General features: G+C 57.6%; 2 protein-coding genes across 3 annotated transcripts; both read right to left on the bottom strand.

Moving 5' to 3' along the window:
* Positions 1-14: 14 nt before the first annotated feature.
* Positions 15-14,909, bottom strand: DDX23 (DEAD-box helicase 23). 2 transcript variants are annotated; one of them, XM_054649320.2, is made up of 17 exons: positions 14,757-14,909; positions 13,561-13,766; positions 12,422-12,520; positions 12,211-12,307; positions 11,917-11,982; positions 11,338-11,476; positions 11,126-11,259; positions 10,940-11,052; positions 10,716-10,859; positions 9,661-9,886; positions 9,410-9,555; positions 8,294-8,471; positions 4,682-4,924; positions 3,397-3,548; positions 3,191-3,299; positions 1,695-1,869; positions 15-603 (listed from the first exon to the last, which is right to left on the bottom strand). In XM_054649320.2, the coding sequence occupies exons 2-17, from the start codon at positions 13,764-13,766 to the stop codon at positions 380-382; spliced, it is 2,451 nt and encodes an 816-aa protein (XP_054505295.2). In that variant the 5' UTR covers positions 14,757-14,909; the 3' UTR covers positions 15-379. The 2 variants fall into 2 exon arrangements, with proteins under 2 accessions (XP_054505295.2, XP_077048710.1); XM_077192595.1 differs by having other exon boundaries at positions 11,126-11,256.
* A 2,012-nt stretch (positions 14,910-16,921) lies between these two features.
* On the bottom strand, positions 16,922-26,195 carry RND1 (Rho family GTPase 1). The gene is made up of 5 exons (XM_054649358.2): positions 26,039-26,195; positions 25,864-25,951; positions 22,112-22,221; positions 20,551-20,685; positions 16,922-17,333 (listed from the first exon to the last, which is right to left on the bottom strand). The coding sequence occupies exons 1-5, from the start codon at positions 26,156-26,158 to the stop codon at positions 17,088-17,090; spliced, it is 699 nt and encodes a 232-aa protein (XP_054505333.1). The 5' UTR covers positions 26,159-26,195; the 3' UTR covers positions 16,922-17,087.
* Positions 26,196-26,268: the final 73 nt, after the last annotated feature.

The following is a 26,268-nucleotide window of genomic DNA, read 5'->3' as shown; positions in this document are numbered from 1 at the left end:
GGAGGTGACACCGGTAACGCCGCTGCCGGTTTATTCCTGCAGCCTGGAGCTTCAGCTACAAAAAATAAACCCCAAAAACCCAAAGGATGAGGTGCAGACAGTCCCCAGGACAGCCAAAAAAAAACCCCAAAAAACCCAGCCCCACCCTGGCAGCAGGGAGGGACCGGCCCCCAAACAGCCTCCAGCAGCTCCTCCGCTCCATGGGGAAACTGGGAAGGGAATGGGAGAACAGGGGGGATATTTTGGGATAATCCCAGCTCCAATCTCTGCTTGTGGGCAGTCCTGGGGTTGCACAAGGAGCTGGGAAAAAGAGCAGCCAGAGCAGTCCTGGCAGCCTTGCTGGTCCTGCTGTCCCCAGAGGGGTGACAAAGGGGGGGCCTCAGGCGAAGATGGTCTCCTCCCGCCGCTTCTTGGTGAGGATGGTGCCCGGCTTGTGCTGGGCATCGGGGTGGTTTGCCAGCTCGGGGGGGCACGAGGACACGGGGCTCTCCAGGATGGCCTGTTTGAGGTCGTAGAACACCGTGGAGTCCTCCTTGGTGAGGAAGGTGATGGCCACGCCGCTCTTCCCTGCTCGGCCCGTGCGCCCAATGCGGTGGATGTAATCTGGGAGGGGGGAAATGAAGGGTTCGGTGTGGGCAGTGCCAGGGCTGGGCACTCCCTGCAGCATCCCCTGCACTCCAGTGGCAGAGTTGGGCACCCCACAGACCCCTCAGTGTGGCAGCACTGGGGCTGGGCACCCCACACAGCACCAGAACCCAGGCTGGGCACCTACAGTGCCCCCAGTACCAGGCCCAGACACCCCCTGCCCTCCCAGCACCAGGGCTGGGCACTCCACAGACCCCTCAGTGTGGCAGCACCAGGGCTGGGCACCCCCCTACCCCCAAGAACCAATGCCAGGAATCCCCCCCAGCCCCCTGACAGAGGCAGCACCGGGGCTGGGCACACCCACACCGGGACTGGGCATCCCCCACAACCACAGCACTGGGGCTGGGCACACCTCACACCCTCAACAATGGGTGTGGGCATCCCCCACAACCACAGCACTGAGGCTGGGGATCCCCACACCCTCAGCACCAGGGCTGGGCACCCCCACACCCTCAGCACCAGGGCTGGGCATCCCCCCACACCCTCAGTACTGGGGCTGGGCACCCCCTATAACCTCAGCACCAGGGCTGGGCATCCCCCATAACCTCAGCACTGGGGCTGGGCACCCTCCACACCCTCAGCACCAGGGCTGGGCACCCCCACACCGGGGCTGGGCACCCCCCATACCCCAGCACTGGGGCTGGGCACACCTCACACCCTCAACAACAGGTGTGGGCATCCCCCACACCCTCAGCACCAGGGCTGGGCATCCCCCCACACCCTCAGTACTGGGGTTGGGCACCCTCATAACCTCAGCATTGGGGCTGGGCACCCTCCACACCTTCAGCACCAGGGCTGGGCACCCTCCACACCCTCAGCACCAGGGCTGGGCACCTCTGCTCCCCCCTTGGTGAGGGCAGGGGGTACCAGGGCCAGGCACCCCCTGCACAGCCAGTACCAAAGCTGGGCAACATCACAGCCTCTTCAGTGTAGCAGCACCAGGGCTGAGCAACCCCCCAAAGCCCCTCCAGTGCAGGGAACACCAGGATGAACCCCCCAGCATGGGCACACACCCCCCCAGTGCCCCCCTGATGCCCCCCAAGCCTCACCCTCGATGTTCTTGGCCATGTCGTAGTTGACCACCATGGAGACGTCGTGGATGTCGATGCCACGTCCAGCCACGTCCGTGGCCACCAGGATGTCCTTGGCTCCAGCCTTGAGGTTGGAGAGGGCGAATTCTCTCTGCTCCTGGCCCTTGCCACCGTGCAGGGTGCAGGCATTGTACTGTGGGAACAGGGGGGGCAATGGGGGCACATCTCTGTTACGGATATGTTTTATGGGAAATCCTTTTCATTAGGATTTTTTTCTCCTGAGAAGCTGAGAGGCCTCAGAGGAAAAGAAAACCAATAATTGTCTGCTGCTGTGGAATGCAACAGGTGCATCTGTGATTGGTCTCATGTGGTTGTTTTTAATTAATGGCCAATCACAGCCCAGCTGTCTTGGACTCTGGTCAGTCACAAGATTTTATTATCATTATTTTCTATTCCTTTCAAGCCTTCTGATGAAATCCTTTCTTCTATTCTTTTAGTGTAGTTTTAACATATCATTTTCTTTTAATATAAAAAAAAATCTTTAATTTAATATAAAATATACAATCTATTTAATAGAAAATATACAATCTATTTAATATAAAATATAAAATCTATTCTATAGATCTATATATAAATATATAAATATATATAATATATAAATGTATGTATTTTATATCTATATATAAATATATATTTATATATATAAATAAATTATAAAAATATATTAAAAATTATAAATATTTAAAATAAAATATTAATAAAATAAAATTTAAAATAAAATAAAATATAAATTTTAAAAATATATTAAAAATATATTAAAAATATATTATAAAATATATATAAATATAAAATAGATTAAAAATATATTTTATATTGTATATAAATGTATATATAATATAAAATCTATGTTTAATCTATTTTTTATATAAAATCTTTATTATCATAAAATAATAAATCAGCCTTATAAAACATGGAGTCAAGATTCTCTTCTCTTCCCTCGTCCTGGGACCCCTCTGAACACCACCACATTTGGTGACCCCAAGTGACAAAAAATTCCACACATCCCCATGGTGGGGACGAGGGGGCCAGGGCTCAGGGTGACCCCCTGTCACAGAAATCTTTTATGAAAAATCCTTTCCTTAGGATTTTTCCTCCTGAGGAGCTGAGAAGCCTCAGAAATGAAATGTAAATAATAATTATCTGCTGCTGTGGAATGCAACAGGTGGATCCATGATTGGGCTCATGTGGTTGTTTCTAATTAATGGCCAATCACAGCCCAGCTGGCTCGGACTTTCTGTCTGAGCCACAAGCCTTTGTTATCATTCCTTCTTTTTCTATTCTTAGCCAGCCTTCTGATGAAATCCTTTCTTCTGTTCTTTTAGTATAGTTTTAATATAATATATATGATAAAATAATAAATCAAGCCTTCTGAAACACAGAGTCAGATTTCATCTCTTCCCTCATCCTCAGACCCCTCTGAACATGGTCACAACCCCCTCCCAGCCCAGCCTCACCCCCATCTTCTCCAGGGACTTGGCCAGCACATCGCAGCCCTTCTTCTGGTTGACGAAGATGATGATGGGCGGGTCGAAGCCCTGCTCCAGGATGGCCAACAGCTTCTTCCTGTAAGAGCAGAAAGAGGAGGAGGAGGAGGAAGAGGAGACAGATGAGTAAAGAGATGCTGAAGGTCCAAGGCCAGCCCCAAATCCGTGCTCCTCACCTCTTCTCGGACTCGGACATGAGGAACACCTTCTGCTCCACCCTCTCGTGGGGTTTGCCCGCAGAGCCGATGTAAACCACGGCCGGGCGCCGCAGGTAACTGCGGGCCAGGCGCTCCACGGCGGGGGGCATGGTGGCTGTGAACATGACAGTCTGCAGGGCAAGGGGACAGGGACGTCCTGTCAGCTGGCAGTGCCCCCCCAGAGAGGCAGGAACATCACCCAGAGGGGCAGGAACATCACCCAGTGGGGCAGGAATGATCCCAGAGGGGCAGGAACATCACCCAGAGGGGCAGAAACATCACCCAGAGGGGCAGGAATGACCCCAGAGGGGCAGGAACATCACCCAGTGGGGCAGGAATGATCCCAGTGGGGCAGGAACATCACCCAGAGGGGCAGGAATGACCCCAGAGGGGCAGGAATGACCCAGAGGGGCAGGAATGATCCCAGTGGGGCAGGAACATCACCCAGAGGGGCAGGAATGATCCCAGTGGGGCAGGAACATCACCCAGAGGGGCAGGAACACCACCCAGAGGGGCAGGAATGACTCCCATGGAGCAGGAATGATCCAGAGGGGCAGAAACATCACCCAGTGGGGCAGGAATGACCCAGAGGGGCAGGAACATCCCCCATGGAGCAGGAATGATCCCAGTGGGGCAGGAACATCACCCAGAGGGGCAGGAATGATCCCCATGGAGCAGGAATGTTCCCAGTGGGGCAGGAACATCACCCAGTGGGGCAGGAATGATCCCAGTGGGGCAGGAATGATCCCAGAGGGGCAGGAACATCACCAAGTGGGGCAGGAACATCACCCAGAGGGGCAGGAATGACTCCCATGGAGCAGGAATGACCCAGAGGGGCAGAAACATCACCCAGTGGGGCAGGAATGACCCAGAGGGGCAGGAATGTTCCCCATGGAGCAGGAATGACCCCAGTGGGGCAGGAACATCACCCAGTGGGGCAGGAATGTTCCCCATGGAACAGGAATGATCCCAGAGGGACAGGAACATCACCCAGAGGGGCAGGAATGACCCCCATGGAGCAGGAATGACCCAGAGGGGCAGGAATGTCCCCCATGGAGCAGAAATGCCCCCACAGGGCAAAAATGTCCCCTTGTGGGGCAGGAATGACCCCTCATAGGGCAGGAAGCTCCACTGTGAGGCAGGAACATTCCTCCACCACAGAGCAGAAACGTGACTCCCACCCCCTCAACCCCTTCCCCAAAAACCCCAATTCTCCCTCCCCACCCCACAGGAACCCTCCTGGGCACCCCTTACCCACACCCACCTGTCTGTACTTGTGCTTCCCGGACTCAAAGTTGGCCAACATCTTCTCGGGGTCCTCAGCTTCATCAGTGTCAGGTTTCTGGTTGGTGACAGGCATGTGCTCCAGGATCTTCTGCACGTCAGGCTCGAAGCCCATGTCGATCATGCGGTCGGCCTCGTCCAGCACCACGTAGGTGCAGCGGCTCAGCACCAGGTACCGGTTCTCCAGCACGTCAATGAGCCGGCCCGGGGTGGCAATGACAATCTGGGGGGACAGGGGGGTTGGTGGGAGCAGCCCAAGGCTGAGCTGACCCTCCAAGATCCCCCCCACTTGTCAGGAAATTCCTCAGACTGCCCTAGAAGCAGAGACCTTCAGAGACATTGAAGGTCTCAGAAGAGCTTGGCTCAGAGTCAGACACCTCTGTGTGTGTTTGACAACCCCAGTAGGGCAGGAACTGATCTCATGGAGCAGGAACATCCCTCAATGAAAGCAGGAATGATCCCACAAAGACCCCTCTGTGTGTTTGACAACCCCAGTGGGGCAGGAACGTGATCCCATGGAACAGGAACATCCCTCAATGGAGCAGGAACATCCCTCAATGAAGCAGGAATGATCCCACAAAGACCCCTCTGTGTGTCTTTGAGAACCCCAGTAGGGCAGGAACCTGATCCCATGGAGCAGGAACATCCCTCAATGAAGCAGGAATGATCCCACAAAGACCCCTCTGGGTGTTTGACAACCCCAGTGGGGCAGGAACGTGATCCCATGGAGCAGGAACATCCCTCAGTGAAGCAGGAATGATCCCACAAAGACCCCTCTGTGTGTCTTTGAGAACCCCAGTGGGGCAGGAACGTGATCCCATGGAGCAGGAACATCCCTCAGTGAAGCAGGAATGATCCCACAAAAACACCTCTGTGTGTTTGACAACCCCAGTGGGGCAGGAACGTGATCCCATGGAACAGGAACATCCCTCAATGGAGCAGGAACATCCCTCAATGAAGCAGGAATGATCCCACAAAGACCCCTCTGGGTGTTTGACAACCCCAGTGGGGCAGGAACGTGATCCCATGGAGCAGGAACATCCCTCAGTGAAGCAGGAATGATCCCACAAAGACCCCTCTGTGTGTTTGACAACCCCAGTGGGGCAGGGGTTCATCCCTCAATGAAGCAGGAATGATCCCACATAGACCCCTCTGGGTGTTTGACAACCCCAGTAGGGCAGGGGTTCATCCCTCAATGAAGCAGGAATGATCCCACGAAAACCCCTCAGTGTGTTTGACAACCCCAGTAGGGCAGGAACTATTCCCATGGAGCAGGAACATCCCTCAATAAAGCAGGAATGATCCCACAAAGACCCCTCTGTGTGTTTGACAACCCCAGTGGGGCAGGGGTTCATCCCTCAATGAAGCAGGAATGATCCCACGAAAACCCCTCAGTGTGTTTGACAACCCCAGTGGGGCAGGAACTGATCCCATGGAGCAGGAACATCCCTCAGTGAAGCAGGAATGATCCCACAAAGACCCCTCTGTGTGTGTTTGACAACCCCAGTGGGGCAGGGGTTCATCCCTCAATGAAGCAGGAATGATCCCACAAAAACACCTCTGTGTGTTTGACAACCCCAGTGGGTCAGGAACGTGATCCCATGGAGCAGGAACATCCCTCAATGAAGCAGGAATGATCCCACAAAGACCCCTCTGTGTGTCTTGGACTCCATGTTTTCCATGGGTTAAAAATTTGTTTGTAACAATTTTTGTTTTTTTTTTTAACAATTTTGAAAAGTAAATTGGGAGTGGGAGATGGGATTAGGATTATTTTCCTGTCATTTTAGCTCCATTAATCATCCCATCATAAAGGCAGATGAGCACCCATGGAAACAATTATCAACTTTGTGGGAGGAGTTACAAGCCACAAGAGTTTGAGTAGAATGATTGTGAATTTATCACTGGGTGAAAATGTAGAATTTTGGGGTTTTTAGAATGGGGGTTCAAGAGGCAAGATGAAGGAATCTGGGTGTGTCCAGTCTCTCCTTCTTTTTCTTCTTGGCCTCCATTTTCTGCTGTGATGGTGGCACTTTGGGATTGGTTTAGAGTGGAGACAAACTGTCTAATATAGGTGATAGGGACTGGAAAACTACTGTAAATAAAGTACATGTAGTCCATAGTATAAAAAACTAACAGCACCCCCAGGGCTGGAAACAATTCCCAGCTCTGTGTGAGGAGTTACAAACTACAAGGGTTTGAATAGAATGGTAGTGAATTTATCACTGGGTGAAAATGTAGAATTTTGGGGTTTTTAGAATGGGGGTTCAGGAGGCAAGACAGGCTGGATATGCCCAGATTCCTCTTTCTCCTTCTTCTTCTTGGCCTCCATCTTCTGCTGTGATGGTGGCACTTTGGGATTGGTTTGGAGTAGAGACAAACTGTCTAACACAGGTGATAGGTGTTGGAAAATTATTGTAAATATTGTACATGTAGTTTTTAGTATAAAAAGATAACTCCAGCCTAAGGTGGTCAGTGTGCCATTGTTCCTGATTGCAAGGCAAGATGTATTCTCTTATCACCTGTATGGCAGCTGTCTTTTGTCAACTGGGCAGTTTTGCAGTTTGCCTTATCTCTTCCACAATCACTCCTCCCTCTGTGGGGACATCAGCTGATAACAGCTATGGAATGTCCCTGCATGGCTGATAAGAACTGCAGCATCCCATTGGGAGATGAGAGCCCAGAGGGAGGAGCCAAGCATTCCTACCTGGATAGAATCTGAGATTTCAAACATTCCTACCTGGATATAATCTGAGATTTCAAACATTCCTACCTGGATACAATCTGAGATTTCAAACATTCCTACCTGGATATAATCTGAGATTTCAAACATTCCTACCTGGATATAATCTGAGATTTCAAACATTCCTACCCAGATAGAATCTGAGATTTCAAACATTCCTACCTGGATATAATCTGAGATTTCAAACATTCCTACCTCGATGGAATCTGAGATTTCAAACATTCCTACCTGGATACAATCAGATATTCTGGAACACCAGCACAGCTTCTCCACTGGATTTCCCAGAGGAACAGCAGCTGCCTCTTCCACTGGATCTTCAGAGGAAGATTCCACCCTTTCCTACAGGATCCCTGCTCCAGCAGAACCACCCCTGACACTGCAGGAGGGCTGAGCCACAATTCCAATGGGACTGACACCAACACCCTGACCCACAGGGTGTCAGGTTGGGTTCTGACTCTGGCAGTGTTATTTTAGTTTACTGCATTGTTTATTTTACCCTTTTATTTTCTTCCCTAGTAAAGAACTGTTATTTCCTGCTCCCTTATTTTTTTGCCTGAGAGCCCCTAAATTTCAAATTTATAACAATTGGGAGGGGTGGGGAGTTTCACATTCTCCATTTCAGGGGAGGCTCCTGCCTTCCTTAGCACACTCCTTTCTTTCCAAACCAAAACAGCCATGAACCAATGTGCTGGACAGATCTCAGCAGGTCAGAGAAAGAATATTAAAAAAATAAACAACCTTGAGAAGGAGAGCCAAGGAACCCTGGCTGCTTCTTCAGTCTCAGGGCTGGGAAAAAGAGATTTTCCAACACCTGGGGGTGATCTCAACACCAGAGACCCTTTGAGCACTCACCTCGCAGCCCATGCGCAGCCGGAAGCCCTGGTCCTCGCGGGAGATGCCGCCGATCACGGCCACGGTGCGGATGCCCAGGGGTTTCCCAAATTTGATGGTTTCCTCCTCAATCTGCTGGGCCAGCTCACGGGTGGGGGCCAGGATGATGGCGTAGGGCCCCTGGTCTGACTCCTCGATGCTGCAGCATGGCAGGAGATGGGTGTGTCACTCACAGTGCCACATGTGTGCCCTCCAGTGTCACCCCATCCCCTCCAGCATGTCACCCTGGAACCCTGCCTCAATCCCCTGACAGTGTCACCCTGTCACCCCATCCTGTCACCCTGGAACCCTGCCTCAATCCCCTGACAGTGTCACCCTGTCACCCCATCCTGTCACCCTGTAACCCTGCCTTAATACCCTGACAGTGTCACCCTGTCACCCCATCCTGTCACCCCATAACCCTGCCTTAATACCCTGACAGTGTCACCCTGTCACCCCATCCTGTCACCCTGGAACCCTGCCTTAATACCCTGACAGTGTCACCCTGTCACACCATCCTGTCACTCTAACTTTGCCTCAATCCCCTGACAGTGTCACCCTGTCACCCCATTTGTCACCTGCACAGTGCCACTCTGTCCTACCCCTCTGCAGCATCACCCTGTCACACCATCCTGTCACTCTGTAACTCTGCCTCAATCCCCTGACAGTGTCACCCTGTCACCTCCACAGTGCCACCATATTTCAACCCCTCTGCAGTGTCACCATGTCACCCCATCCTGTCACCTCCACAGTGCCACCCTGTCCTGACCCCTGTGCAGCCTCACCCTGCCACTCCCCCTGTCCCACGGGCAGTGTCCCCCTGCCACTCCCCCCATCCCACAGGCAGTGTCCCCCTGCCACTCCCCCTGTTCCACAGACAGTGTCTCCCTGCCACTCCCCCTGTTCCACAGACAGTGTCCCCCTGCCACTCCCCCTGTCCCACAGGCAGTGTCCCCCTGCCACTCCCCCATCCCACAGGCAGTTTCCCTCTGCCACTCCCCCCATCCCACAGGCAGTGTCCCCCTGCCACTCCCCCTGTCCCACGGGCAGTGTCCCCCTGCCACTCCCCCATCCCACAGGCAGTGTCCCTGTCCCCACCGGTCGATTTTGGGCAGGGTGGTGATCCACACGAGCAGCGGGATCAGGAACGCCGCCGTTTTGCCGCTGCCGGTCTCGGCCACGCCGATGATGTCGCGGTTCTGCAGCCCGATGGGGATGGCCTGGCGCTGGATCGGGGTCGGCTCCTGCCGAGGGGAGCAGGTTGGGAGCAGAACTTCCCCTGTTCCCCCTCTCTGAACCCCTGACCACCCCTTTTTCCCCCTCCCCAGCTCCCCCCTCTCCATGCCCACCTTGTATCCACACTTGTCAATGACCTCCAGGATGTGGGGGGGCAGGGAGGAGTCCTTCCAGGAGCGGATGGGATTTGGGATCTTGCCCCCCTTGGTGGTGATGCTGTAATCCTCACGGAAGATGCGCCAGTCCCTGTCTGTCATCTCATCCAGCTTCTTCTGGGACCAGTGCCGGTCATCCCAGCGCTGCTTGGCCTCCTTCTTCCGCAGCTTCCGCAGCCGCGCCCTGGGGAGGGAGGGAGGGATGGGGAAAAGGGGAGAGGGATGGGGAAAAGGGGATAGGGAAAGGGGGAAAGGGAGAGGGAAAAGGGAATGGGGGAAAGGGGAGAGGGACAGGGAAAGAGGGATGGGGAAAAGGGAGAGGGAAGGGGAAAAGGGGATAGGAAAAGGGGGATGAGGGGAAAAGGAATAGGGGAAAGGGAGAGGGAAAAGGGAATGGGGAAAGGGAGAGGGATGGGGAAAATGGAATGGAGGAAAGGGGAGAGGGACAGGGAAAGAGGGATGGGGAAAAGGGAGAGGGAAGGGGAAAAGGGGATAGGAAAAGGGGGATGAGGGAAAAAGGAATAGGGGAAAGGGAGAGGGAAAAGGGAATGGGGAAAGGGAAAAGGAAATGGGGGAAAGGGAAAGGGAGAGGGGGAAGGGAGAGGGGGAAAGGGGAGAGGGGGAAAGGGGGATGAGGGAAAAGGGGAGAAGGACAGAAAGCAGGATGGGGAAAAGACAATGAGGGAAAAGGGAGAGGGAAAGGGGAATGGGGAAGGGGAAAGGAGAATAAAGGAAAAGGGAATGGGGAAATGGGAGAGGGAAAAGGGATGGGAGAAACGGGGATGAAGACAGGCAGACAAAGGAAGGGAATGAGGGCAGGGCGAGGAAAGGAATAACAAAAGGGAGTGAGGAAGGGGAAGGAGAAAGTGGATAAGGCTCACCCTGTGCCTCTAGGACACTTCTGCCAATTTCCTGCAGGATCTGCTGCAGCCCAGCTCCACATCCCAACCAAGCTAAGCCAGCCATGACCCCACACACCCCTCAGCATCCTCCCAGCTTCCCCAAAACCTCACTCCTCTTGCTCCTTCTCCTCCAGTGTCCTCCTCTTCTCCATCAGGTCCCCGTAGAACCGCGACTGCTCCCGTTTCTGCTGCTTCAGGTCGATGCCGGCGATGAAGCCACGGCCCAGCAGCTGCACCTGGTGCCTCTCCTTGTACCTGGAGCAGGGTATGAGCATCAGGAGCAGGCCCTGCACCCTGCAGGGCCACTCCCAGCCCTAGGGGCACCCAGCACTCACAGGGGGTTGTAGTCGATGGAGGTGTCCTCTGATGCGTCCCACTCGAACACGAACTTGCGGTCGTTGAGGTGCCGCGTGCGCCGCCGCTTCTTCACCCCCCCCAGGTACCGCTCCTGCAGGACCCCAGGCTCAGTGGGACCCCCCATATCTTCCCCCCAGCCCCCCTGGACCAGTCCCCAGCCCCACCTTGATGGCGTGGAGCTCTTTGCTTTTGTCCTTCTCCTCCCGGATCTTCTGCCTGCCCTCCTCATCCTCGGTGCCGTTGGTCTCCCGCTCCATGCGCTCGCGGCGCTCCCGGCGCTCGCGCTCCTGGGGGTCTTCTGGGGAGCAGGGGAAGGGGCTCAGAGCCAGCACCCACCCCCAGGGCTGGCTAGGGGGCTACAGGGATGAGTCCTTACCCAGCATCTTCCTGCCCATCTCCTGGAATTGTTTCCTCTTCTTCCTCTCCTCCTCCAGCAGCCGCTGTCGCTCCTCCACCTCCTGCTGCCGCCGCCGCAGGGCCTCGGCCTCCCGCTCCGCCTTGGACAGGAACTTGGGCTGGGATGGCAGAGAGGAAAGGTCACACTGGGCCTGCCTGCCACCCCCTGTGCTGCTTGGGGTCCCCTCAGCCTTCTCTGCTCCCTCCTGAGCCCCGCCAGGCCTCCCATTTCCCTCCTGTCTCTCTCTGGATCCTTCAGACATCTCCACTCCCTGCCAGGGCTCTCCCTGTGTCCCCCAAACCTCCTTTCCGTCCTAGGGCCCTTCTGTGCCCCTCACCCTTCCCTGTTCCCTCCCAAGGTCTTTCTGCTCCCTCCTGGGGGTCCACCAGGCCTCCCCTGTCTCCAGAGCCCCCCATGTGCCCTCCCTGCTCCATCCCATGATCCCTCCTGGGGTCCCTCTGCATCCCCAAGTTTCTCAGCCCTCCCTGTTCCCTCCTGGGGTCCCCACAAACATCCACACCCCCAGCAGAGGGAAAAGGCTCCTGTTCCTTCTCCCACCTTGGCTTCTGCCTCCTCTTCTGCCTTCTTCTTTGCCAGGAGCTCCTCCAAGGACAGCGGCTGTGCCTGCAAGTGAGGTCAGATGTCAGCACCACATCTGGGGACCTGAATCCCCTGGAACCACTCCTGGGGACCTGGATCCCTTGGAACCACTCCTGGGGACCTGGATCCCTTGGAATCACTCCCCAGGGACCTGGATCCCCTGGAGCCACTCCTGGGTATCTGAATCCCCTGGAGCCACTCCCCAGGGATCTGGAGCCCCTTCCATCCAAGCCCCATCTGCCCCCTCCTCACCTTCTCCTTCTTCAGGGCATTTTCCTCCTCTTCCTCTGCTTTCCGTGCCTCCCGATCCTTCCGAGACTTGGAGTCTTTCCCCCTGCCCGGGGACAAACTTCCAAAGAAAACAGCACCAGGAATAAGACACCAAGCACAGCCCTGGGGGATCCCCAGCCTCCAGGGGATTCAGGGGAGAGCAGGAACCCCACAAAAAAGGGACAGGACCCACCTGGACCGCTTACGGTCCTTGTCCCTCCGGTGCCCATCCTTGTCCCTGTCCCGCTCCTTCTTGCTGCGCTCCCGGTCCCGCTCCTTGTGCCGCCGATCCCTGGGGGACAGGGGGGTCACAGCTCCACAGGGGGGTCCCAGCACGGCCCCACAGCCCTCACCCACCCTCTGCACTGGTTTTGGTTTGTCAGCTCGAGATTTGGATAGTTTTGATATTTCCTGGCCAACGAAGCAGTGAGTGTGGTGGGCTCAGTGCTGCCCAATCCCCAGTGCATCCAATCCTGCTGTGAGGCAGGGTGAGGAAAAAGGCAGAGCAGGCTCAAAACTTTAAAAGAGAGCCTCTTTATGCCCTCTTTAAAATAAAAAAATACTGTTAATATTTTTTTCTTTATACCCTTTTAAAATAAATAAACACTGTTAAAAATTTTTTCTTTATACCCTTTTAAAAGAGTATAAAGAATAATATATTAACCGTAACTAAAATAAAGAGTAACAAGAATCATAACAAAATCTTTACAATACTTCTTCTCCTCCCACAACCTTTTCTTTCCCGCTGACAAAGCCATCAAAGCTCTTCCCAAAACACAGGGATAAATTTGAGATTTGGCTGTTTTGATATTTCCTAGCCAATGAAGCAGTGAGTGTGGTGGGCTCAGTGCTGCCCAATCCCCAGTGTATTCAATCCTGCTGTGAGGCAGGGTGAGGAGGAAGACAGAGCAGGCTCAAAACTTTAAAAGAGAGCCTCTTTATACCCTCTTTAAAATAAATAAATACTGTTAATACATTTTTCTTTATAATAAATAAATACTGTTAATACATTTTTCTTTATAACCTCTTTAAAATAAATAAGTACTGTTAACAATTTTTTATACCCTTTTAAAAGAGTATAAAGAAAAATATATTAACAGTAATATATTTATGAATATAATAATTTTATAATTATAATATATTTTGAATATAATAATTTTATAAAATTTTTATAATAAATACAATTGTATTTACTAATATAATAATATAGATTTATTAATTATCAATACAAAACCTTCACAACACTTCTCCTCCCCTCACAACTTTTTATTTCCCACTGACAAACCCATCAAAGCTCTTCCCAAACCCCAAGAAGCCCCGGAGCTGCCTCACCTCTCTGTGGACTTGGAGCGGGACCGGGATCGGGAGCGGCTCCTCCGGCGCTCCCGGGATCGGTGCCGCTTCCGCTCCTTGGCCGGGGGGGAGCCCTTGCGCTCCCGGTCCCGTTCCCGGTCCCGTTCCGGGGAGCGGGAACGTTTCCTCTCCTCCTTCACCGGGGATGCGTCCCGATCCTTCTTGTCCGCCACTTCTCCGGCCATCTGTGGGGAGGTGGACACCGGGAGGGTCAGGGGGGGACCGGGAGGGAAACTGGGGTGCAGGGGAGAGACCCAGGAGGGAGAGAGAGGGGTTGTGATGGAAGAGAGGGACCCCAAGAAGGAGTGGGGAGGTCGAAGAGACCGCCAGGAGGGATGGGGAGATGTCAAAGGACCCGGGGAGAGAACAGAGAGATGCTGAAAAGAAGCAGGGAGAGCTGGGGGACACCGGGATGAGCGAAAAGGGACCCTCAGGAGGGAGGGGGGGACCCGGGGAGAGCAAAAAGGGACCCTCAGGAGGGAGAGGGGAACGCGGGGTGAATGAAAAGGGACCCTCAGGAGGGAGGGGGGGACCCGGGGAGAGCAAAAAGGGACCCTCAGGAGGCAGAGGGGGAACCCAGGGTGAACAAAAAGGGACCCTGAGGAGAGAGAGGGGGACCCGGGGAGAGCGCAAAGGGACTCTTAGGAGGGAGTGGGGAACCCGGGATGGGAGAAAAGGGACCCTCGGGAAAGAGAAGTGAACGCGGGAGAGCGCAAAGGAACCCTCAGGAGGGAAAGGGGATCCTGGGAAGGCGCAAAGGGACCCTCAGGTGGGAGAGAGAGAAAAGGGACCCTCAGAAGGGAGAGGAAAACGCGGGATGAGCTCAAAGGGACCCTCAGAAGGGAGGGGGGGACCTGGGGGACCCCCGAGAGGGCACAGAGGGACCCCAACAAGGAGCGGGAAGGGCTGGAAGGCCCCGAGGAGAGAACGTAGAGGGAAGGGAGGACCCTGAGAAGGCACAGGGAGCCTCGGGGAATGGGCGCGGAGAGCCCTGAGGGACCCCGGAAAGGCTCCGTGAGGCCCGGGGGACGCGGCGCAACGGCGCTCCAGGCCCTGCCGCTGCTACCCAGTACCGGGGCTCTGCCCGGTGCCGCGGCACCGGGGCTCTGCAGTCCCTGGGCCCCTCTCTCGCTCCCTGCAGTGCCCCCCGCTCGCTCCCACCGGTTTCCGCTCACCGCCGCAGCCCCGCGTTCAGCGCCGCCGCTCCACCGCCATGTCTGCCGGGCCCGCGGGGCTTACCGGGACGGCGCGGGACTACAGCTCCCGGCAGCCTTCGCGCCATTGGACTACAGCTCCCGGCGTCCCCCGCGCGCTCCCGGCGCCCCTGCGCGGTCGCAGAACCGCCGCGCCCCGTGATCCTTCCGCCGCGCGGCAGCTCCCCCCTCCCCACGGCAAAGAGTCCCCCGGGACGGTGTCCCCGTGGCCCTGAGCCCCCCCAAAGCCCGCAGGCAGCACCTCCTGCTTACCCAAATGAGGTCCCCAAGGCCTAGAGCACCCCAAAGCCTGGAGGAACCCTCCCGAGTCAGTGTCCCCCATGTCCCCGCACCCCCCCCAATCCCACGGGGACCCCCCCCAGATCAGCAGCCCCACGCACCCCAAACTCACCAGGGACCCCCAGATCAGTGTCCCTGCAGGACCTCCACCCCCCCATGCACAAGATAGGGGGGTCCCAAGCAGAGTTTGGGGGCAGAAGAGGTGAGGGGACCCTTTTGGCACCCCCCTCCCCAAAAGACACCCCCGATCACATCAGTGTCACCATCAGCAGTGTCACCAAAACATTCCAAAAGCTTCCAAAACCCACGATCCCTCCCCAAAGCACAGGGCCAGGCAGGGCTGCACATAGGTAGGTGTTATATTTCTGATAATAAATAAGCTTTTTTAATAACACTGACATGGAACAGAGACACCCCCCCCTATCCCCACCCCCCCCAAAATATAGTCCATAAAACAGCCCCCCCTCCCCCCTCCCCAACCCACAGGGTCCCCCAGGGCCAAGCAGCAGATGAGGGATGGGGGGAAGGGGGAGAGAACAGGATGAGTCCATGGATGAGTCCCATGATGTGCACCCCAAACCCCACAGGGATCCCTGGCACGGCGTCCCTGTGTCCCCCAAACCCCACAGGGACCCCCCTGGGTTGGTGTCCTTGAGGCTCTGAGCACCCCAAACCCCCCAGGGATCCCCAGGACGGCGTCCCTGTGTCCCCCAAACCCACAGGGACCATCTCAGGTGATGTCCCTGAGGGTCTGAGCACCCCAAAGCCCTCTGGGTTGATGTCCCCAGGATCCTGTGCACCCCAAACCTCCCAGGAACCATCCCAGGTGATGTCCTTGAGGGTCTGAGCACCCCAAACCCCTCAGGGACCCTTCTGGATTGGCATCCTCAGGGTTCTGAGCACCCCAAACCCCTGAGGAACCCCTCTGGGTTGATGTCCTTGAGGGTCTCAGCACCCCAAACCCTGCAGGGACCCCTCTTGATTGGTGTCCCCAGGGTCCTGAGCACCCCAAACCCCACAGGGTTGATGTCCCCAGGGTCCTGTGCACCCCAAACCTCCCAGGGCCCCCCCCGGGTTGGTGTCCATAGGGTCCTGTGCACCCCAAATGCCATAGGGATCCCCAGGACGGCATCCCTGTGTCCCCCAAAACCCACAGGGACCATCCCAGGCCATGTCTCTGAAGGTCAGAGCACCCCAAACCCCCCAGGGACCCCTCTGGGTTGGTGTCCCCAGGGTCCTGAGCACCCCAAACCCCACAAGAACCATCCCAGGTGATGTCCCTGAGGGTCTGAGCACCCCAAACCCCGCAGGGACCCCTTTGGGTTGATGTCCCTCAAGGTCTGAGTACCCCAAATCCCCCAGGGACCCCCCTGGATTGGTGTCCCCAGGGTCCTGTGCACCCCAAACCCCCCTGGGTTAACGTCCCCAGGGTCCTGTGTGCCCCAAATCCCCCAAGGACCCCTCTGGATTGATATCCCCGAGGGTCTGAGCACCCCAAACCCTGCAGGGACCCCTCTGGGTTCGTGTCCCTGGGGGTCTGAGCACCCCAAACCCCACAGGGTTGATGTCCCCAGGGTCCTGTGCACCCCAAACCTCACAGGATCGACGTCCTTGAGGTTCTGTGCACCCCAAACCCCACAGGGTTGATGGATTGATGTCCTTGAGGTTCTGTGCACCCCAAACCCCACAGGGTTGATGTCCTTGAGGTTCTGTGCACCCCAAACCCCCCAGGGACCCCCCTGGGTTGGTGTCCCTGAGGGTCTGAGTACCCCAAACCCCCCAGGGACCCCCTCAGGGTTGGGAACCGGGTGAAGCCCTCCCCAAACCCCCCTCCCAGGGCAAGGGCAGCACCCCAAACCCTCCTTTAGAGCAGGGGGGGGACCTCCCAAACGCTACCCAGCCCCTCCACACCCCATTCCCTGCTCTTGGGGGGGTGGGGGGGTTCCCAAATTTGGGGTGGGGAGGAAGGAGCTCTGTGTGTGTGTGTGTGTGTGTGTGATTCCCTTCCCCCCTTCACATGACGGAGCAGCTTTTTGCTTTTTCCTTCTTGAAGGTGGAGGAGATGAGCTCGGAGCGGCTGGGGAGGTGCAGGAGGCGCTTGGAGAGGCTGCGGCCGGGGCTGCGCGGCGGCTGCGGGGCGGCGCTGCTCAGGCACAGCCCGGACACGGCCCGGAAGATGCTGTGCACGCTCTTCTCCGAGGTGAACGCCGAGCACTCCAGGTAACCCTCGGCTCCCAACTGCCGGGCGGCCGCGCAGCCCTGGCGGAGAGCGGAGTCAGGCGGCGGGGTACCCCAAAGCCACAGGGACAGCCCCAAATCCATTGGGACAGCCCCAAATCCATTGGGGTACCCCAAAGCCACAGGGACAGCCCCAAACCCATTGGGGTACCCCAAAGCCACCGGGACAGCACCAAATCCACTGGGGTACCCCAAATCCACCGGGACAGCCCCAAATCCACTGGGGTACCCCAAAGCCACAGGGACAGCACCAAATCCATTGGGACAGCCCCAAATCCATTGGGGTACCCCAAAGCCACCGGGACAGCCCCAAACTGAGCCCCAAATCCACCGGGACAGCCCCAAACTGAGCCCCAAAGCCACCGGGACAGCCCCAAATCCATTGGGGTACCCCAAAGCCACAGGGACAGCCCCAAATCCACTGGGGTACCCCAAAGCTACCGGGACAGCACCAAACTGAGCCCCAAACCCATCGGGACAGCCCCAAACCTATTGGGGTACCCCAAAGCCACTGGGACAGCACCAAATCCACTGGGGTACCCCAAAGCCACAGGGACAGCCCCAAAGCCATTGGGGTACCCCAAAGCCACAGGGACAGCACCAAATCCACCGGGACAGCACCAAACTGAACCCCAAACCCATCGGGACAGCCCCAAAGCCATTGGGGTACCCCAAAGCCACCGGGACAGCCCCAAACCCATTGGGGTACCCCAAAGCCACAGGGACAGCCCCAAACCCATTGGGACAGCCCCAAAGCCACCGGGACAGCACCAAACCCCCATTGGGGTACCCCAAAGCCACAGGGACAGCCCCAAATCCATTGGGGTACCCCAAAGCCACAGGGACAGCCCCAAAGCCATTGGGGTATCCCAAAGCCACAGGGACAGCACCAAATCCACCGGGACAGCCCCAAATCCATTGGGGTACCCCAAAGCCACCGGGACAGCACCAAACTGAACCCCAAACCCACCGGGACAGCCCCAAAGCCACCGGGACAGCACCAAATCCACCAGGACAGCCCCAAACCCATCGGGACAGCCCCAAACCCATTGGGACAGCCCCAAAGCCACCGGGACAGCACCAAACTGAGCCCCAAACCCATTGGGACAGCCCCAAACCCATTGGGGTACCCCAAAGCCACCGGGACAGCACCAAACTGAACCCCAAACCCACCGGGACAGCCCCAAAGCCACCGGGACAGCCCCAAACTGAGCTCCAGAAACACCAGGACAGCCCAAAACCACTGGGACAGCCCCAAACCCATTGGGGTACCCCAAAGCCACCGGGACAGCCCCAAATCCATTGGGGTACCCCAAAGCCACCGGGACAGCACCAAACTGAGCTCCAAAGCCACCGGGACAGCACCAAAACCACCAGGACAGCCCCAAAGCCACCGGGACAGCCCCAAAGCCATTGGGGTATCCCAAACTGAGCCCCAAAGCCACTGGGACAGCACCAAACCCATTGGGATATCCCAAACTGAGCCCCAAACCCATTGGGGTGCCCCAAAGCCACCGGGACAGCACCAAACCCATTGGGATATCCCAAACTGAGCCCCAAAGCCATTGGGGTATCCCAAATCCACTGGGACAGCCCCAAACTGAGCTCCAGAAACACCAGGAGAGCCCAAAACCACCAGGATATCCCAAATTCACCCGGACAGCCCCAAATTCACCCCTACAAACACCAGGAGAGCCCAAATCCACCGGGACAGCTCCAAATCCACCGGGACAGCCCAAACTGAGCCCCACAAACACCACAGGGACAGCCCCAAAGTCATTGGGATATCCCAAACTGAGCCCCAAACCCATCAGGACAGCCCCAAACCCATTGGGATATCCCAAACCCACCAGGACAGCCCAAAGCGAGCCCCACAAACACCGGGATACCTCCAAATCCACCGGGACATCCGAAAAACACCGGGATGTCCTAAATCCACCGGGACACCCCAAAGTGAGCCCCACAAACACCAGGAGAACCCAAACTGAGCTCTGTGCAAGCACAGGGACACCTCAAACCCACCAGGATATCCCAAACCCACCCCCACAAACACCAGGACACCCCCAAACATCGGGATATTCCAAACTGAGCCCCAAATCCACCGGGACACCCTAAAGTGAGTCCCACAAAGACCAGGACAACCCAAACCCACCGGGACAGCCCAAAGTCATTGGGATATCCCAAATCCATCAAGACAGCCCAAAACCACTGGGACAGCTCAAAGTGAGCCCCACAAACACCAGGACGCCCCCAAACCCACTGGGATATCCCAAACATTGGGACAGCCCAAACTGAGCCCCACAAACCCATGGGGACAGCCCAAAGTCATTGGGATATCCTAAACTGAGCCCCAAACCCATCGGGACACCCCAAACCGAGCCCCGTGCAAACACCAGGATCCCCCAAAACCCACCCCATAATCAGACCACTGGGACACCCCAAAAATCACCCCCAAAAATACCAGGATCACACAAAATCATATCAGACCACTGGAACACCCCAAATCCACCTCGACAAACATCAGAACACCCCAAATCCACTCCCAAAACCACTGGGACACCTCAAATTGACCCCTGTGCAAACACCGGGATCCCCTAAAACCCACTCCCACATTAAGCCACCGGGACACCCCAAAAATCACCCCTAAAAACCACTGGGATCCCCCAAAACCATATCAGGCCACTGGGACATCCCAAAAATCACCCCCACAAACACCAGGAAACCCCAAAACCATATCAGACCACTGGGACACCCCAAAAATCACCCCAAAACCATATCAGACCACCGAGACACCCCAAAAATCACCCCCACAAACACCAGGACACCCCAAAACAATATCAGACCACCGAGACACCCCAAAGCCATCCCCCAAAACCATCAGAGTCCCCCCAAACCCACCCCCATATCAAACCACTGGGACACCCCAAAAATCACCCCAAAACCGTATCAGACCACCGAGACACCCCAAAAATCATCCCAAAACCATATCAGACCACCAAAACACCCCAAAAATCACACCTAAACCATATCAGACCACTGGGACACCCCAAAAATTACCCCTAAACCATATCAGACCACCGAGACACCCCAAAAATCACCCCAAAACCATATCAGACCACCGAGACACCCCAAAAAATCACCCCTCTGCAAACACTGGGATCCCACCAAACCCCCCCCATAATCAGAGCACCAGGACACCCCAATCCCACCCCCCCAGACCCTCCGGGCCCCCCCAGACCTGCTCGTAGGAGATGGGCGCCTGTTTCTGGTGCGAGAGCTCCAGCAGCGTGCTCAGGTCTGTCCTCAGGTCCGTCTTGCAGCCGATGAGCAGCACCCGGGTGTTGGGGCAATAATCCAGGATTTCTGTCTTCCACTGAGGGGTCAGGGCACCTCTCAGAGGGACAGGGGACACCCAAAAGCCTCCCCCTGTCACCCCACGGCGGGGTGGTGTCTCCATGTGCCAGCCTTGACCCCACGGAGATACCCCCAGGAATCCCCCAGGTCCCACAGAAATGTGCCCAGGGCAGTGTCCTCACATCCCTGAATGCCCCAGATCCCACAAAATGTCCCCAGGGCAGTGTCCTCACATCCATGAGTCCCCAAACCCCACAGAAATGTCCTCAGGGCAGTGTCCTCACATCCCTGAACCCTCCAGATCCCACAGAAATACCCTCAGGACAGTGCCCCCGCATCCATGAGCCCCCAAACCCCACAGAGATACCCCCAGGGCAGTGTCCTCACATCCCTGAATGCCCCAGACCCCCCAGAAATACCCTCAGGACAGTGTCCCCACATCCCTGAGCCCCCAAACCCCACAGAGATACCCCCAGGGCAGTGTCCTCACATCCCTGAATCCCCCAGATCCCACAGAAATGTCCCCAGGGCAGTGCCCCCACATCCCTGAGCCCCCAAACCCCACAGAAACACCCCCAGGGCAGTGTCCCCATGTCCCTGAGCCCCTCAGACCCCATAGATACCCCTTCAACCCCCCAAATCCCACAGAAATACCCCCAGGAACCCCCTAAATCCCACAGAGATACCTGCAGGACAGAGTCCCCACATCCCTGAATGCCCCCAAATCCTCCAGAGATACCCCCAGGAACCCCCCCAGACCCCACAGGAGCCCCCCAAACCCCACAGAAACACCCCCAGGACAGAGTCCCCACATCCCTGAACCCCTCAGACCCCACAGAGATACCCCCCCAAATCCCACAGAGATACCTCCAGGAGAGTGTCCCCATGTCCCTGAATGCCCCCAAATCCTACAGAGATATCCCCAGGAACCCCCCAGACCCCACAGGAACCGCCCAAACCCCACAGAAATACCCCCAGGACGGATCCTCACACCCCTGAACCCCCTAAACCCCACAGAAATACCCCCAGGACAGATCCTCACACCCCTGAACCCCCTGAACCCCACAGAAATATCCCCAGGACGGATCCTCACATTCCTGAACCCCCTAAACCCCACTGAAATATCCCCAAGACGGTGTCCCCACATCTCTGAGCCTCCCAAACCCCACAGAAATACCCCCAGGACAGATCCCCACATCCCTAAACCCCACAGAAATACCCCCAGGATGGTGTCCCCACACCCCTGAACCCCCCAAACCCCACAGAAATACCCCCAGGACAGATCCCCACATCCCTAAACCCCACAGAGATACCCCCAGGACAGCATCCCCACATCCCCGAGCCCCCCAAACCCCACGGGGACCCCCCCAAGCTGGCATCCCCACATCCCTGACCCCCCCAACCACCCCGGGGGCACCGTCCCGGGCTCTGAGCCCCCTCCCCACCTTCTTGGTGGCGCTGTCGAGGGTCTCGGGCCGGCTGACATCGAAGCAGAGCAGGACGGCGTCCGAGTCGCTGTAGCACAGGGGCCGCACGTTGTCATAGTAGGGGGAGCCTGGGGGAAACGGGGGGGTCAAGGCTGAGCCCCCCCACCCCCGGGACACGGGAAAGGGGGGCTGGGAAAGGGACACGGCCCCCCCGGGAGAAATGGGGTGGGGGCATGGGTAATAGAGAGCCCAAAAGGGACAGAGCACCCCCCTAAAGGGACAGAGCACCCCCCAAAAAGGGACCCCAAAAGGGGCAGAGCACCCCCCTAAAAGGGACAGAGCAGCCCCCAAAAAGGGACAGAGCACCCCCCCCTAAAGGGACAGAGCCCCCCCCTAAAAGGGACCCCAAAAGGGACAGAGCACCTCCGAAAAGGGACAGAGCACCCCCCCCAAAAGGGACAGAGCCCCTCCCCTAAAAGGGACCCCAAAAGGGGCAGAGCACCCCCCTAAAAGGGACCCCAAAAGGGGCAGAGCACCCCCCTAAAAGGGACCCCAAAAGGGACAGAGCACCCCCCTAAAAGGGACAGAGCACCCCCCCCCAAAAGGGACAGAGCACCCCCCCCAAAAGGGACAGAGCCCCATGCCTGTTCCAAGTGGGGACACAGCTCTAGAGACCCCCAAAAGAGACAGAGACCCCCAAAAAGGGACAAAGGCCTATTCCTGCTTGGGGTGGGGGTAAAGCTCTAGAGACCCCCAAAAGGCACAGAGCCCCCCCGTCCCGACTGGGGTGGGGGCACAGCTCTAGAGACCCCAAAAGAGACAGAGCACCCCAAAAGGGACAAAGGCCTATTCCTGCTTGGGGTGGGGGTAAGGCTCTAGAGACCCCCCAAAAGGGACAGAGCCCCCCAAAGCAGACACAGCCCCACTCCTGTCCCGAGTGGGCGCACAGCTCTAGAGATCCCAAAAGGGACAGGGCTCCCCAAAATGGACACAAACCCTAAAACAGACACAGCCCCATTCCTGCTAAGGGTGGGGACACAGCTCTAGGGACCCCAAAAGGGACAGAGCCCCTAAAACAGACACAGCCCCCCATCCTGACTGGGGTGGGGGTAAGGCTCTAGAGATCCCCAAAAGGCACAGAGCCCCCCCGTCCTGACTGAGGTGGGGGCACAGCTCTAGAGACCCCCCAAAAGGGACAGAGCTCCCCCAAATGGACACAAACCCTAAAACAGACACAGCCCCACTCCTGCCAAGGGTGGGGACACGGCTCTAGAGACCCCAAAAGGGACAGAGCCCCCCAAAAAGGCACAGAGCCCCTAAAAGGGACAGAGTCCCATTCCTGCTCAGGGTGGGGACACAGCTCTAGAGACACCTAAAGGGACAGAGCCCCCCCAAAATGGACAGAGCCCCTAAAGCAGACACAGCTTTAGGGGCTCTGTCCTGACGGGGATGGGGACATGGCTCTAGAGACCCCAAACGGGACAGAACACCCCAAAAGGGACACAGCTCCCCAAAAGGGACAGAGCCCCATTCCTGCTCAGGGTGGAGGCACAGCTCTAGAGACCCCAAAAGGGACAAGGCCCCACAAAACAGACACAGCTCCCCAAAAGGCACAAAGCCCCCCAAAGAAGACACAGCTCCCCAAAAGGGACAGACGGACACACAGCTCTAGAGATCCCCAAAAGGGACACAGCCCCTAAAACAGACACAGCCCCATTCCTGCCCAGGGTGAGGACATGCCTCTAGAGACCCCCAAAAGGCACAGAGCCCCCCAAAACAGACACAGTTCCCCTCCTGCTCAGGGTGGTGGCTCACAGCTCTAGAGAACCCCAGGAAGGACACAGGGACATGGCTCTAGAGCCCCCCAAAAGGGACACAACCCCCCCAAAACAGACACAGCCTGATTCATACCCACGGTGAGGACACAGCTCTAGAGACCCCCCAAAAGGGACAGAGCCCCATTCCTGCCTGGAGAGAGAGGCACAGCTCTGGAACCCCCTGAAAAGGGACAGAGCCCCCCAAAACAGACAGAGCCCCATTCCTACCTGCTGTGGAAACACAGCTCTAGAGACCCCAAAAGCGACAGAGCCCTCCAAAACAGACACAGTTCCTCAAAAGGGACAGACGGACACACAGCTCTAGAGACCCCAAAAGCGACAGAGCCCCCCAGAACGGACAGAGCCCCATTCCTGCCTGGGGTAGGGACACAGCTCTAAAGATCCCCAAAAGGGACAGACGGACACACAGCTCCAGAGCCCCCCAAAAGGGACAGAGCCCCCCCAAAACGGGCACAGCCCTATTCCTGCCCGGGGTGGGGACACAGCTCTAGAGCCCCCCAAAAGGCACAGAGTCCCCCCAAAATAGGCACAGCCCCATTCCTGCCCGGGGTGGGGACACAGCTCTAGAGATCCCCAAAAGGGACAGACGGACACACAGCCCTAGAGCCCCCCAAAAGGCACAGAGTCCCCCAAAACGGGCACAGCCCTATTCCTGCTTGGGGTAGGGACACAGCTCTAGAGCCCCCCAAAAGGGACAGACGGACACACAGCTCTAGAGCCCCCCAAAAGCGACAGAGCCCCCCAAAACGGGCACAGCCCTATTCCTGCTTGGGGTAGGGACACAGCTCTAGAGCCCCCCAAAAGGGACAGACGGACACACAGCCCTAGAGCCCCCCAAAAGGGACAGAGCCCCGCTGGGGCCGGGGAGAGGGGCACAGCTCCGGAACCCCCCCAAAAACGCCACCTCCGTCCCCGCAGCCCATGAGCGTCGCATCGCGCCTTCGCCAGGCAGCGGGAAATGGAGCCCGCGGTGTTTATGTAACAACCCCCCCGCCCCCCCTCCCATTTTGGGGAGCCCCGGCAGCACCGAGGGGGGCTCGGGATGGGGGGGGAACCGGAGGAGGGGGTGCCACACGCTGCCACCCCGCCAGGGTCCCCGGGGACACGGAGCCGCCAGCACCGCACCCGGGACTGCGGGGGACGTGGCGCGGGGAGGGGGTGCGGGAGGTTGGGGGGGGTCAATGGGGTTGGGGGCGTCCCCCCCCAGACCCCCCCGGCCCCCCCAAAAGGCCTCGGAGGGGTTTCGCAGCCCAGACGCTCCGTGCACGGAATAGCAAAGAGGCTGCGCCAGCGCATCGCCATGGCAACCGGGGACCGGCGGGGACCCCCCCTCCACACCGGGGGGGACACTGCAGCACCGGGCAGGGCTGCCCCGACCCCCCCCCACCCCCAAAATATTCGGGGTGCCCGAGGAAGGAGAAGAGCGGGGTGTCCCATAATGCGCCCCATTCTGGGAGGGGGGGCTCAGCGGTGTGGGGACCCCCCCCAAGGAAGGGGTTCAGCCTCCTGTGACCCCCCCAGTCCCCGACCCCCCCTGTGACTGTGGGGTCGGTCCCTGGGGAGTGCCTGTGCCCCCCCCACACCCACGGCTATGACCCTAAACCTGAACCCCCCCTCAGCGTGGTCACCGAGCTCCCTGCGCCGCCGCAGGGACCCCAAAACACGCCCGGCCCCCAAAAACACCCCCGAGACCCCAACAGGGCCACCAAGGACCCTTCCCCCCGGCGCTGCAGGTCCCCAAAACACCCTCGGGATGCCAAAACACCCCCACTGCAGGGACCCCCCGCTCACTGCAGCATCCCAACCACGACCGCCCAAAAACCCCAAAGCACCTTCCCCGATCAGGCCCGGGGCAGCCCCCGCCCCACTCCCCCGGTACCGGAGCCCCCGCCAACCCCCCAAACATGCACCGTGCGTGTCTCCCCCCGGTACCGGAGGTGTCCCAGAGGCTCAGTTCCACCCGCTGCTCCTCGCTGGCCAGACACGCCGTGTAGTTCTCAAACACGGTGGGCACGTACGTCTGCAACGGCACCGAGAGCGTCAGCGCCCGGTCGGTCCCGCTTTACCGGCGCCCGCTGCCGGTTGCCCGGAGCCGGTCAGGGCTCACCTCGGGGTAGCAATCCTTGGCCAGCACCTGCAGCATGGCCGTCTTGCCGCACTGCACGTCACCCACCAGCACCAGCTTGCACCGGGCCGGGGCGGCCGGTGCCGGCCTCCGCTCCCGCATGGCGGCGGCGCGCACGGGTCCCCCGTGCTCGCACCCACCCACCGCCCTGCGCCCCGCCGCCGCAGCGCCCTTATATACCCCGCCGGCTGCAGGGCCCGCCCACGGCGGCG

The sequence above is a fragment of the Agelaius phoeniceus genome, chromosome 35 (genome assembly GCF_051311805.1).
Source record: "Agelaius phoeniceus isolate bAgePho1 chromosome 35, bAgePho1.hap1, whole genome shotgun sequence".
NCBI lineage: Eukaryota > Metazoa > Chordata > Aves > Passeriformes > Icteridae > Agelaius > Agelaius phoeniceus.
Note: the sequence above shows the minus strand (reverse complement) of the source record. Positions and strands in the feature narration are given on the sequence as shown.